The sequence below is a fragment of the Myxocyprinus asiaticus genome, chromosome 17 (assembly GCF_019703515.2).
Source record: "Myxocyprinus asiaticus isolate MX2 ecotype Aquarium Trade chromosome 17, UBuf_Myxa_2, whole genome shotgun sequence".
Classification (NCBI taxonomy): domain Eukaryota; kingdom Metazoa; phylum Chordata; class Actinopteri; order Cypriniformes; family Catostomidae; genus Myxocyprinus; species Myxocyprinus asiaticus.
Genome location: NC_059360.1, coordinates 49352359 through 49368304, shown reverse-complemented (window position 1 = coordinate 49368304; position 15946 = coordinate 49352359). Strand labels below are relative to the sequence as shown.

The 15946-nt window shown below is 35.6% G+C and overlaps 1 protein-coding gene across 2 annotated transcripts in view; it reads right to left on the bottom strand.

The window, feature by feature from the left end:
* Positions 1-12095: 12095 nt before the first annotated feature.
* acp7 (acid phosphatase 7, tartrate resistant (putative)) overlaps positions 12096-15946 on the bottom strand; it is an 84265-nt gene continuing 80414 nt past the window's right edge. Inside the window, exon 13 of one of the 2 annotated variants that reach the window (XM_051722889.1) lies at positions 12096-13988. Coding sequence is in view for 1 of the 2 variants with exons in the window: in XM_051722886.1 (XP_051578846.1) it covers positions 13938-13988 (51 nt within the window). In the remaining variant the exon portion in view is untranslated. The remainder of the gene's footprint in view (positions 13989-15946) is intronic. The other variant, XM_051722886.1, reaches the window with a different exon arrangement.

Genomic DNA, 15946 nt, shown 5'->3' with positions numbered 1-15946 from the left:
TGAAGAGTCGAGGAGGAGGTGTTGCTACAATTTACAGTGAAGTTTCTGGTGTTACTCAGAGGACAGGATATAAGTTTAAGTCTTTTGAACTAATAATACTTAATATGACACAGTCAGATATAAATAAAAAATCTCTGTCGTCTTTTACCCTTGCTACATTATATAGATCACCCGTGCCGTATTCTGATTTCCTTGGTGAATTTGCTCATCTTCTGTCGGATCTATTAGTTACTGTAGATAGAGCTTTAATTGTTGGTGACTTCAACATTCACATAGATAATGAAAATGACACATTGGGATTAGCATTTATCAATATTCTCAACTCTCTTGGAGTCAGACAAAATGTGACAGGACCAACTCATCATCATAATCATACACTAGATTTAACTCTGTCATATGGAGTTGATGTTGATACTATAGAAATTCTACTGCAGAGCGATGACATCTCAGATCATTACCTCATCTCTTGTTTGTTGCAATCAGCTAATGTTACTCAATCTACACCACGCTATCGTTCAGGAAGAACTATTCTTTCAACCACTAAAGATAGCTTCACTAATAATCTTCCAGAATTGTCTCATATACTCAGTAAGCCTAAATGTCTAGAAGAACTTGATGTAAAAACAGAAATATAAATACGGTCATCTCTAGCACTCTTGATAGTGTTGCCCCTCTTCGATTAAAGAAAATTAAAGAAAAAAGCCCTGCACCATGGTACAATGATCACACTCATGCTCTCAAGAGAGCAGCTCCGAAAATGGAGCGCAAGTGGAAGAATACAAAATTAGAGGTATTTAGTGGTGCATGGAAGGATAGTGTCTGTAGCTACAGACAGGCACTAAAAGCTGCCAGGTCAGCATATTTTAGCAAACTCATAGAAAAAAACCACAGCAATGCTAGGTGTTTATTCAGTACTGTGGCTAACTTGGTTAGGAATAAAGCATCAACTGATCCAGATATTCTGTCGCAGCACAATAATAATGACGTCATGAATTTCTTTACTGATAAAACTGAAATAATCAGAAATGGAATTATGCAATCATCTGTCACAGCACCTCAGAGAACAGTGTCTCATAATTTTCCTCATGAGCAACTTCAATCCTTCACTGTCATAGGTCATGAAGAGCTAACAAAACTTATCGAAACATCAAAAGCCACAACATGTATGTTAGATCCAATACCAACCAAACTCTTAAAAGGTATATTCCCTGTAATCTCAGAACCTCTTAATATTATTAACTCCTCGCTATCCTTAGGACATATCCCAAGAAACTTTAAAATGGCAGTTATCAAACTGGTTATCAGGCCCCATCACAGTACAGAGACTGCACTTATCAGAGTTACAAATGACTTGCTCTTATCATCTGATCGTGGCTGAATTTCTCTTCTAGTGCTTTTAGATCTTAGTGCTGCCTTCGACACCATAGATCACAACATTCTCTTGAATAGGCTGGAGAATTATGTTGGCATTTGTGGACTTGCATTAGCATGGTTTAGGTCCTATTTATCAGACTGCTACCACTTTGTATGTGTAAACCAGGAATTGTCAAATCAAACAAAAGTTAAGTATGGAGTGCCACAAGGATCAGTTTTAGGGCCTCTGCTTTGCTCCTTATATATGCTTCCCCTAGAAGATATTTTCAGGAATCTTGGAATAAGTTTCCACTATTATACCGACAATACCCACCTTTATATTTCTTCTAAACCCAACGAAAATTCACAATTCTCCAAATTAGCAGTGTATCAATGAAATCAAAGATTGGATGGCCAGAAATTTCCTTCTACTCAATTCCGACAAAACAGAGGTTCTAATGATTGGACCAAAAACCTCTAAAAATAAGCAGCTAAAATATCATTTGACTCTTGATGGATGTACTGTTACATCCTCTTCAACAGTGAAGAACTTAGATGTTATATTTTATACCAATCTGTCCTTTGAAAATCAAATTTCCAATGTTTGTTGAACAGCATTCTTCCACCTCATGACCTCAAGTCTAGATTATTGTAATGCATTACAGGGAGGATGTCCAGCAAGATCAATAAATAAACTTCAATTGGTTCAAAATGCAGCTGCCAGAGTGCTGATGAGAACCAAGAAATATGATCATATTAGCCCCATTTTACACCGTTACATTGGCTACCTGTTAAATTTCATATTCATTTTGGGGCCTGGGTAGCTCAGCAAGTAAAGACGCTGAACACCACCCCTGGAGTCGCGAGTTCGAATTCAGGGCATGCTGAGTGACTCCAGCCAGGTCTCCTAAGCAACCAAATTGGCCCGGTTGCTAGGGAGGGTCGAGTCGCATTGGGTTAACCTCCTTGTGGTTGCTATAATGTGGTCCTTGCTCTCGGTGGGGTGCATGGTGAGTTGTTCGTGGATGTCGTGGAGAATAGCGTGAAGCCTCCACATGCACTAGGTCTCCGCGGTAACGTGCTCAACAAGCCACGTGATAAGATGCGCGGATTGACGTCTCAGACGCGGAGGCAACTGAGATTCGTCCTCCACCACCCAGATTGAGGCGAGTCACTTCGTCACCTCGAGGACTTAGAGCGCATTGGGAATTGGGCATTCCAGTTTGGGGAGAAAAGGGGGGAAAAATGTTTTCATATTAATTTTAACATTTTGTTAACTACATACAAAGCTTTGAATGGTTTAGCTCCGCAGTACTTAAGTGACCTTCTTTCACACTATATTCCATCACATTCATTACGATCACAAAATTCTGGCCTGTTAATAGTTCCTATATATCAAATATCAAAATCCACAAAAGGAGGTAGATCATTTTCCTATTTGGCTCCTAAACTATGGAATAGTCTCCCTAACACTGTTCGGGATGCAGACACACTCACTCAGTTTAAGTCTAGACTAAAGACTCATCTATTTAGCCAGATATACACCTCATTTATCCTTCAACTCACAATTAGTCTGCTTTAGTTAGGTCTGCCGGAACCAGACAACATCTATCATGATCTATAACTCTGCATACAATTGAATGGCATCTACGCTAATATTATTCTATTTGTTTCCCTGTCTCAACCTCAGGATTCATATCTATATCTATTACCAGATCCTGCCAGATCCAGCTCTGTTCCTGCTTGGTGTTGGACTCCACTGCTATGTGTCTCTGAGTGATGATGACTAAATGCAGCCGGTGCCAACCAGACATCACTTCAGTTTTTTTACTTCAGAGGATGAACTGATGCCAACTCCAACTGTAAGACATGGGATACTTCATATGCCACTGCCTGAACCTTGGACTTAGGATGAACCCCACCGAAATGACCTGCCGGTTGAACTGTTATGCACCTCACTGATCTCTGCCTGCATCACCTCGGTCTAATGATGGACTACACTCTTATAATGGAATACATAAACTATCAATTAATTGCCAATAAAAGCCTTCATCAGCCAACTAACAAAGGACAATGCATCTATATGAACTTCTGCAGTTAATCCAGGATGAACTTCAAATACATTAGTCATTAATCTTACAGTTCATACAAAATCTTTGTTTAAACACTGACCCTTAACACTTACTTAGTTTACTAATTTTAAACCATGACCTGCACTGCACATAAATAAGTAATATTGGCATTATATTCATGATGTTAGTCAGAGGGGAACTGGCCCCCACAGTGAGTCTGGTTTCTCTCAAGATAATTTTTCTCCATTAACAAACATCTTATGAAGTTTTGTGTTCCTTACCACAGTTACCTTCAGCTTACTCACTGGGGTTATAAATACAATTATTATTTATATTTATACACAATTTAAAATCATATTTAATCAAACTACACAATGATGACTCTAAGACTTTATAGATATTACAGTTTCATTTTTTTTCTGTTAATGTATGATTACATGTAAAGCTGCTTTGAAATGATGTGTGTTGTGAAAAGTGCTATACAAATAAAATTTACTTGACTTCACAAGACTCTAGACTGTCATTTAAGGGTTAAACTTCTGACGCACCGAGTCACGTGACACAATAAAATGATGTTGATTTCCTTGAAGTACTCCTACAGATGCAGCGCCAACAAAAGTGCCTCTGGTAAGAAATCTCTTCAAGTTTTTTCATTGAAACCTGTTTGGTTGTAAAGAGGAGAGTCTCTCGTTTCATTTGATGTGCCGCTTGAAATAATTCATAAATGTTTCGCACGTCAGCGCACTGATAAACATGATGTCCACATATGAGGACACTGGCACCACATTTCCTCAAATGTAGAAAAAATATGTAAGTTATTTTAAATAACTTTAAATTTGAACACATCTGTGGGTCATTTAGCTTCATTTTAATATATATTTTGTTATATTTTATTTTGTAATCACTGTGCAATACAGTTCTATTCATTAACATTAGTAAATGCATTCATATATATTTACTGTATTATCACATTGAGAATAAATGGATTCATTTAAAAGCTGAAAAATGTGTCTTTCAGAGGCTTTATATGGAGTTAGGATGAAAATAAGGTGCATTTCAAACTGTTCTGAGACCAGTGCAGACAGACAGCACACTGGAGGTTAAGTCATTCACTAAATAGGGAGCAAGGGAGCATCCTATAGCTCTCTATGCAGTTAAGTGCATTCACTCCTAAAATCTGATCAAAAGTTCAGTTTCAGGCTGCAGATGATGTTTGGATCACTCAACATGTTTGACAGACATGTGACAATGATAATCAGTACATAGATTCAGAATTTATAATGTATCATTTTATTTTAACATGGTTGACAGTGATTGGATGATGCTGGACATTACTTTAAATCTGAATTAATTATGATAATTTCTGATGTCTCAAAAACATGAATAATCAACACTCTTGGAAACATCATAAACTATTTGATGAAAATAATCTGACTTTCTATAGTTTGGTATTATTTAAAATTTCACAACATAGTCCCGCTGTCCACATATGAGGACATCAGTTTTTTAGGAAAAAATGTAAACTTTTGCTTGTTTATTAGGTGCTACAAGTGCACACAGCAGTCACGCTCGGTCTCAGGAGGATAACAAAATGTAATAAATAAAATGCTAATTATTCAGTCTTTTATTTAATTAAAGATTACTCAATTCAGTTTGATGGAATATACTTAAATCTTAAAATTATAATTTTTTTGAATATGAGATGAGAATATCAGAAAGTACATTTACATGCACATTAATACGCTGATAACAACCAAAAATCAGCGTATTCAAAAAATCCGACAACACAATAATAAAAGTGTTAACATGACATTTGAAATCAAAACTTTTGATGTCAAAACCTGTTTAGAACAACACTTGCTCACACTGAATAAGCTGGTAAGAACGCCAGTTAAGGTGTTTACATGAAGAGTGAAATAAGGGTTATCAGTTTTTCCTTTAATTGTTATGACCTTACCCTGATTAAAGAACATGATTTAAGGTGTTTACATGACCACACATGCTGTTGGCTTATTAAGCATAATCGATGTAAGATTGTATGAGATTGTAAACACACTCCTGTGACCTTAAGGGTGGACTTTTTTTTTTTTACTTGGATCAGTGAGGAACCACCTAGAAACCATCCAGAACACCTCAGCATTGTGGAGATGACTGTTGCACAGGAAAACATCACTCATCTCTTCAGAAAATGTGTAAAACTAGTTTGGTTGATGTTGTTTTTCATTCACCTGGCTTCATGACAATAATGTACTTCTACATACATATGGAATATTCTTTCAAATGCATCGAATCCCTGTTCATAAACGTTGTGAAACGCTATGATTGACGTGCATTTGGGGAGAGATTCTGCGGGTGAATTGCAAGCATCGTTCCAGAGGTTCAACCGCTCCAGACCAGTAATGAGGGCTTCAGTCGCTCTGAGCTGGAATTTCCTCCAGAACTCATAACAGCACGAGCGCCGTCTGTCCTTCTTTGTGTCAATCAAAGTTCTGCAGAACTCCAGATGAGCTGCTTCAGCATTTCATACAGATCTGAGAACTGCTCTCATGCTCTTAACTTGAGAAGAGCTGACTAAGCTGGAATCGGTTCGGACTGCACAAAGTGTTCAATATGTGTGTCCTTCTGTTTGTGCCAACTGATACCTGTAACGTGTTATTTGCATATGATTTCCTATGATAATGTACATGCTTTGGTTGACATTGTGTTCAGTGCAGAAGAGCAGCTGACATGTTGACAAACCCACATCATACATCACAGATTAGAGTTTGTTCCAAACCAAAGACCACAGCAGTATGAATGTGATCCAAACACTCATCAAGTCTTGAACTGCTGCAGAAAATTAACAGTACAAATTACTGTCATTTGTCATCTGAGCAACTGTAGCGATACATAACTGTGGTTTTGGTTGATTTGTGGTTCTCTGTGTTTTGTGTTTTACCTGTGGCCATAACAATTCTGACACATAATGTCATCAAAAAATCTATATATTCAATCGAGATATAGTGTGTAAATCTATGGCACTCAGAAGGAAATATATTTGTTCAGTTAATTCATTCGGCAGATCCAACGCTGAACTAGTTGTTGGTGTTGAAAGCAGAGGCATGCGGATACAAAAACAGAGGGGAGTGGATACGGTTACAGCCGAGACGGAGAGGTGCGGCAACCTTGGTGTGCGCACATGTGGAGTCTCCTGTGTATTGTGGTTGTACAGAGACGTTCCACCTCTAAAAAACTAAATTGTGCCCAAGACAAAAAAATGATCAAAATGGCAATTACAAGTGGGGTGGCCAGGCTTCAGTCCATGGTGGCCACGGCCACCCCCTAACATAATTTAACTGTTTTTCTCTCTTAGTTTTACTAGCTGCCAGAAGAATTGCAGCAGAAAAAAATATTAAAAAAATAAAAACAGGAAAAATATTTAAAAACAACCTTAAAAGAGAAGTTACACCCACTAAAGCCATTTGAATGTGACAGAATAAAACATAATGTATAAATACCATACATCAGAAGTGTCTTATGGAGGATTTGTATTGCTCAAAACTCACTTTTGAAATACTGACACACTTTCCCTTTTCAATCGTCTATCTGTGCTGATCAAACGTCACAGAGCCACAGAAAAATCTTCTGAAATATTGTCATGAGAGACTTTACACGAGATCAATTAAGATCATTACAGTGTTTGTTGTGTTGATTTTTCTCACACATTCTGGTTAGTGTTTGTTCTGAACCTTGAACAGTCTTAGAAGTTAGGTTGTAATAAACTTTTTACTTTAAGATATTTAAGGCCACGTTCACACTAATCCGTTAGAAACCTCCGTTTTCAGTTTCCTAAAGTCGTTTCCAAAGTATGCGGTTATAGAGAGCCAAACACCTTCAGGAAATGCAAATCTAGATTATTGCATTCTGCTTTAAGAGAAGACAGATGTATTTCACCTTCATCTGTCAGTCGATGGACAAACCTCAACCATTCAATAGTCTAATGACCGTTATATGATCAGTCCTATACTAGATAATACACTGCAATTTAAGATGATATAATGCAGATCATTTCCCTACTGAATCAAACCGTTCTGCACTAAATTCACAACTCTGATCTCAAGAAACACACAACAGAAACGTGATTGTTTCTCAGCGCTGCAATTGTATTTCATCGCAGTCAGAATATGAAACATGAGCTCTAGTCTCGTGCTCGTATGTCATGCATTTATATTTACTGCATCTGCAGGAGACACATGTGGAAAAACTGCGCGCACAGATACTCAAAGCAGATGTTGACTGCGATTCCTTCTACATGGAAAACTTGACTGTACTTCAGATCAGATTAAACCCGAGCGATTAACAACCTCTACCAGAGATCCTGAATCACTGACAATCTGCTGTTGTAGTTTGACTGGTGACCAGGTCTGAACGCAAGACATATATATTAGAAAACTTGGCAGTGAGGTCCTTTAATGAATTAAACAGACAGCTGGCTGCTGGGACAACTGGATGCATTGGATTAGAGTTTCTGTCATACTGTGGTAACTTCTATATTTACAGAGTATTTACACGGATCGTGTCAGCTTTAACATGAAATCGCATAAGACTGCTTTCAGTTTGTACATTATCTTACAGGAACCGCAGTGCCAAAGCTGATCAGACACAGTTTAAGTCATAATACTACAAACCAAAAATGACTTCTCTCAGTGTTGCAAACGGCAACACGATTTGCATTACATGAAGGAAATAATCGCAGTGATCGCAAAGCAGCAATAGAACAGCGCTTTATGGAATTGCTGCTTCAGAGCTACTTTGATGTTGTCATGACAATTATTTTCTGTCGGCAGCATACGAGATACAAGTGTTTGCGATGAAAGTGGCTGAATTGATGATTATTTCCGTTTATATTGTAATTATGATTCATTTTGATTAAAATACTTTGAATGGACCAACTGAATGCTGTCGATGACACATCCAAAACAAACTGTGTTCCTGAATTATTTAATTGCTGTTTTATACATCAGTAAATCAAGACTAGTTGCATAAATGGTCAACTTCATGTTGGCAAACTTGATAGGCATAAAAAAACCAAGCTGTTATTAAAATTTTGAATATCCTCCTGAGACCCGAGTGTGACTGCTGTGTGCATTTTTCATTCCCCTTTTTGATTTGTAACTAGTAGCCCCTAATAAACATGCCAAAAAAATAAAATAAATAAAAATAAAAAGACCAAATAGTTTTCCTATAAATCAATGTCCTCATATGTGGACAGCGAGACCAAGTTGTGAAGTTTAAAATAATACCAAGCTATAGAAAGTCAGATTTTTTTAAATCAAATTATTTATGTTTCCAGGAGTATGCAGGACGAAACCTGTAAAAACAATAAATAAATAAATAAATACATACATACATAAATCTGCATATTCATGCAGAAATACATATATAAATAATTAAATATGCAAGGAGATATACAAATAAATAAATAAATAAATGCACCAATCAATGCAAAAATAATACAATATAAAACATAAATAAATGGTTGGGGAAATGCAAAATTGAAAGTTGATTTTTATATTTTGTTATATTTCTTTAATCACACATTTATTTATGTGTGCTGTTCTGTATTTATTTTTCCTTCGTGCAACATGCTAATGAGAGGATGTCAACAGTCAAACTATGCATACCAGGTGCAGTGTTTTTTGACTATGTTAATGACTATGTTAATGTCTATGTTAATGACTATGTTAATGACTATGTTAATGACTATGTTAATGACTATGGTGAAGAGAATGTTGATGGCAGAGTTGCTCCACGAGGCAGCAAATAATTTGGAAAATCATAAAAGTGAGAACGTTTGCTAAACTTTTATTAATTTATTGATTGTGAAAATTCTGTATTGTCCTCATTAATGTCATAGTCAAGTGAAGCACTTTTACAAAAATCAGCCAATAGTGTCATAAAGTCCACCTAATGATGTTTGATTGACATCCTTTCATTAGCATGTTGCACGGAGGAAAAATAAATACTGAAATAAAGGAATGATTAACATCTTTGCATTTCCCCAACTATTTATATTGTATTATTTTGCATTAATTGGTGCATTTCTTTATTTAATTATTTGTATATCTACTTGCACATTTAATTATTTATATATTTATTTACGGACAAATTAGAGGATTTATTTGGTTATTATTTTTGCAGGTTTCGTCCTCCATACAGGACTGTTATTCATGTTTTTGAGATGTTACAGACATTACATCAGAAATTATCATAATTAATTCTGATTCAAAGTAATGTCCAGCATCATCCAATCACTGTCAACCATGTTAAAATAAAATGATACATTATAAATTCTGAATCTATGTACTGATTATCATTGTCACATGTCTGTCAAACATGTTGAGTGATCCAAACATCATCTGCTTGAATAGACACTAAAACTGACAATATGACCCTATATAACCCTAACCCTACATTTGAAAGCATCTAAAATGTAAACATTTGACCTATTTACAGCTTTAAAAACGTACAATATTGACAAATCCATTACAACTATATTTGAATACACAAATCGATTATAAATATATTTGTTTTATAGATACATTAGATCCCTTAACCCAACCACAACCTCTAAACATAACCACATTTCAACCATATAAAACATGTAACAAGTAGACTAATGTACAGTAGCAATAATTTTTGTTCAAATATATTCATTTATACAGTATTTTATAGCCGCTAATCCCTCACCTACTCCTAAACCTAACCATAACCATTTATTAAGCATATAAAACACATAACAGGCAGATACATTTAATCACAATTATTTATTCAGAAAAAGGCAAAATTCAGTACAAAAGTCGTCCAATGTGCGATGCGCTGCATCCGATGTGCTCCCTGACGGCATACGATAGCATTGTGTGTGGTGGAGAGTAGAATTTAAATTATCAATCGCTGTAAATCTTCTCCGTAACAGCGCTGTCATATCTCATTCAAACATATACATCGCAGAATACGACATGTCGCAAACGGTCACGAGACACTTGAGAGCCAATGAGCATTCGACATCACTGCCGTAAAACCGCTGGTCGTAATGCTTGAGGCGGCAATTTTTTAATTTTGAAAACGCAACCAAATCGGGTTGATGGTTACGGCAGGCGCTGCGGCGGATGGAGACGGAGATCGATGAATAAAAGGCTGAAGATTTAGATTATAGCCAACAAATGTATGGATTCATTTTATTATTGTTTTAGGGTGTTTTTGTGGTTTTATTTTGTTATTTGGCATATTCTGAAAACTCCTTTTGTGTCCCATAGCAAACAAAAATCAAATGATATGTTTAATAAATAACTAAATGATTACAGAGTTTTTATTCATTTCAACATTTTGAAGTGTAGTCTTGATTAAAGTGATGTAATCCTTTAAAACGTTGTATAGGGCAGCAGATGGCATTTAACTAATCTCATTGATTATAAATTAAATGTATTTAACTGATTAATTCTATGAATTATTCAATATTAATCAATTCAAACAGTACATGTAAACATTTGTACATTTCTATAGGTGTTAATATGTAAAATCATGACATTTAGATGCTGTTAATACGTCAGTATTGTATGTTTCGGTGTCTGTGCAAATGTAAGAAAATGTACGTTTGCTAGAACCAAACTTTACGTAAGATTAAATACGAGTTCTCATGAGATCATGTTGCTCTGCAAAAACATCCATTACATTAAATATTTAAATAGAACATTTGAGTAGATACATGGACTGCTATAATTGACACTTTCATGATTTGTTATTTATGGCAGCTATAACTGTAGACTTGATAAATTATTCAATTAATATACAGCTCTACAATTCAGTAGGCAAATATATGGAGCAAATGCGGATTGGGAAACAAAATTTTACAGGGAATGTTTGTTTTGTTTCTTTTGATTGATTGATTTATTTATATATTTTTAAATTCTGGACATGTGACATTTAACAAAACTGAAGATTTTTGTGGCATATTTTTTTACATATTTATAAAAAAAATTATTTTCTCCCTTTTCTCCCCAATCTGGAATGCCCAATTCCCAATGCGCTCTAAGTCCTCGTGGTGGCGTAGTGACTCGCCTCAATCCGGGTGGTGGAGGACGAATCTCAGTTGCCTCCACGTCTGAGACCGTCAATCCGCGCATCTTATCACGTGACTTGTTGAGCGCGTTTCCGCGGAGACATAGTGCGTGTGGAGGCTTCACGCTATTCTCTGCGGCATCCACGCTCAACTCACCACGTGCCCCACTGAGAGCGAGAACCACATTATGGCGATCACGAGGAGGTTACCCCATGTGACTCTACCCACCCTAGCAACCGGGCCAATTTGGTTGCTTAGGAGACCTGGCTGGAGTCACTCAGCACACCCTGGATTCAAACTCACGACTCCAGGTGTGATAGTCAGCGTCAATACTCGCTGAGATACCCAGACCCCCATATTTGTTACATTTTTATTTTTAAACACCAGATTATTTAAAAAAATAAATTTTTTTAGAGTTGGAATAAGCAGTAAATATTCAGTTTATAACATTTAAAATATAATACAAATATATTGGACCATAATTATATTTTAAAAGGCATTTAATTGTTTATTTTATATTTATTTTGATATCATATTTGCCTTGCAAACAGCACAAGAATGTTGTAGGAATATCATTACAGTGTTGCTCCATACACTTTAATTTCTTCACTGGACGCCACCGATAAGCACACAAGCATCTGTTGAGTTCTGTATGATAACAATATTAATAATCTGAACTTTTTCTCTGAGGACTGATTTCTGTTGATGACTGTTTTCATGAGCTCATGGCCGGCTGTGTTTCAAACAGACGTCTGACTTCAGCTATCTCTGAGATTCACATGGAACATCTCAGTTTTTCCACTAGCACGCTGAAGGTTAAATACCTGCTCCGTGTGCCGCAGCTTTCCATGTTCTGATGAAGCCAGATGCTTTTGGAACGGTGGAGATTTACAATTTACTATAAGAGGTGAAACATCTGATTAACAGTCTTTTGTGTTTTATACAACTATTGACAGCCCTCTATCAGGGTTTGATACATGATTTTGGCTCAGTAAATGACATGATTCAATTTGACTAAAATATGAATCAGTCACTTGACAGATTTTTTTAATTCACAGCATCTTATACAGAATAAATTAATTACAGCGACCAGAGACTCTTGGAGTAAACTTCAGTAAAGGAAAAGTTCACTCAACAATTTGAATTCTGTCTTCTTTTAATCACCCTCATGTCGTTCCAAACCCATTCGACTTTCTTTCTTCTGTTGAACACAAAAGATGTTATGCAGAATGTTTTGGCTGCTCTTTTCCATACAGTGAAGTCAGACAGAGACAACAGGCTCTCAAGAGGCCCTAAAAACACCATAAAAACTTCGTTTATTGTGGTCCCAAAGTGTATAATGATATGGGAATAATAAAGAATTAAATAATAAAGAATAATAAAAACAAAAGTTAATAAACTTGGGAAACATTGGTCATGGATGTCTCAATCAATTTACGTTTATTTCAATCACTTTTGGCATTTTATAACATCATAAATATAATACAATCATTTCTAATTTATTCTGCTGCTCGAAAATCAATCGTTTACATTTTAGAGTTATAATTTTAGTACATGCCTATTTCTAACCGTCAAAATGGGCCCACTTTACACGCCCATTGCAACAAATCAAATCTGATTCACAGATGTGTGAAAAACGATTTAAAGCTGTATAACATCCAGAGAGTCCAAAGGTGAAAGGTCACCACTGGTTCTTCCAATGCGGGTCAAATTTGACCCGTTAACACAATGGAAGGAACAATTAGTTTTAAATAGTTATTTCTCTTAAACAATTATATACCTTTTTTTTTTTTTTTTTTTGGTACTTTTTATTTTGTTTGTTTTGATCGTCTTGACAACGTTTGGTTCCAGTACCAAAAACTATGCAGTATTAATAACGTATTCTTTACCTGTGTCGGGTCAAAAATGACCATAAGACATTAGGAGGGTTAAAACTGACTTAGAACTGACTTTTATTTATTTTTGGTGCTTTTCAAATGTCTTTTATGTGACTGTTTTAGTCTTGTCCTAGATCCAGACTTTCAATATTCAACTATGAAAATCCATTATAAAAATACATGTTGTTACAACTATCATCATCTAATCAGAGAGTAAAATAAAAATGAACAATTCAATATTTATTGTGTGAAAATGACATAAATCTCCTGTGATGCATGAACACACACTGTTGCACATTGTTATTAGACAAATGAAATCAACTAGTGAGAGTGTGAAAAATGTTTTAACGAGTCTTTACTCTCTAAAAGTCCACAGTGATGAAAGTGCCAAAAGATGAAGAAACACCCAAGTATCTTAAAATAGTCATACAGGTGTGGAACGATAAGAAGTTGAGTAAATGATGACAGAATTTGCGTTTTTGGGTGAACTTTCTCTTTAAGTGTCTTGCTCATAGACTCGATAGTCTGGCTTGTGATTTACTTCTTGTGGGGATTGAACCAGCAGCCTTCCATTAACCAGCCTTTGACCTGCAACAACATCACAATGCAGTGATCAGTCATCAGCGCGTTACATGCGTTTTTCACATCAGCTCAACTCTATATGCATCTATATGCTGCAGGATTCCAGTGGTATCAGTCACACAGTCGACTGCAGCTCTAACATACATGATTACTATTGCACATGCTCATTCAGCACATTGTTTCCAGAGCCGCATGCCGATGTAAGGACAGTGGATCTGACCCAAGTGATTCTGTGAAACATTAGTAGCTCTCCATGCGCATTCGGCTGCAGACAAGCAGTTTCCTTCTGCTGAATCACTTAAAGTGATTCTGTGTTTACAGAGATCTGCTCTGTTGACACACACTTCATTCAAGAGATGAACTAGTCAATGTGTTGTCTGAACAACTAATCAGTCTTACAGAGGCCTTATATAATTGTGCTGTTTTAGAGTCCTGTTCGTCACACGTTTCTTAAGGGACATTGAGGTACAGTAGGACAATTACTTGCCAAAAACAATTGGATGGAGCGCTACAGTGGTCAATTGGTTAGAAAAGTACTGTATTGATTGTTTTAGTGGCAGTGATTTAAAGAGAATGAAGTTACAGAGATTTCAGTATGCTGACAGTTTAACAATTATATGGAGGACAAAACCTGCAAAAATAATAAATAAATCTGCATATTCATGCATAAATAAATATATAAATTATTAAATGTGCGAGGGGATGTAAAAATAAATAAATAAATGCACCAATTAATGCAAAATAATACAATATAAAACATAAATAAATGGTTGGGGAAATGCAAATTGTTAAAGGAAATGCAAAATTTAAAGCTGACTTTTAATACCATATATTTATTTAATCATTCATTTATTTCTGTGTGCTGTTCCGTATTTATTTTTCCTTCGCACAACAATGAAACGATTTCAACAAATGAAATTTATTTACTTCTAAATAAATAAATATACAAATAAAATAAATGAGATTAAGAAATCCACATATTTGTGTATAAATAAATATATAAATTATAAAATCTGCAAGGAGATGTACAAATAATTAATTAATTAATTAAATAAATAAATAAGTAAATGAATGAATAAAGAAATCCACATATTCGTGTATAAATAAATATATAAATTATAAAATCAGCAAGGAGAGACACAAATAATTAAGTTATTAAGTAAATAAATAAATGCACCCATCAGTGCAAAAATAATACGATATAAAACTTCAGATTGTACATCTTGAAACCAGCTAACATTTTCTGAGTTCTGGTTTATACAGTATTCAGCTTCATCAACTGCATCTACAGTTTTAATGCTAAATGTTATTTTTTTTCCCCTGTTAAAGCTGCTCTATGAACCATCTGAGCATTCAGTTAATTATTTTAAATTACACCTCAGTTAGTGTTTGAGACAACATGAATAAAAACATACACTGGTGGCCAAAAGTGTGGAATAATGTACAGATTTTGCTCTTATGGAAAGAAATTGATACTTTTATTCACCAAAGTGCATTCAGCTGATCACAATGTATAGTCAGGACATTAATAACGTGAAAATTTACTAAAAAAAAAAAAAAACTACTTCAAAGAGTTCTCATCAAAAATCCTCCACGTGCAGCAATGACAGCTTTGTGGATCCTTGACATTCTAGCTGTCAGTTTGTCCAGATACTCAGGTGACATTTCACCCCACACTTCCTGTAGCACTTGTCGGGCACTTGTCATGCACCTTACAGTCTAGCTGATCCCACAAAAGCTCAATGGGGTTAAGATCCATAACACACTTTTCCAATTATCTGTTGTTCAATGTCTGTGTTTCTTTGCCCACTCTAACCTTTTCTTTTTGTTTTTCTGTTTCAAAAGTGGCTTTTTCTTTGCAATTCTTCCCATAAGGCCTGCACCCCTGAGTCTTCTCTTTACTGTTGTACATGAAACTGGTGTTGAGCGGGTAGAATTCAATGAAGCTGTCAGCTGAGGACATG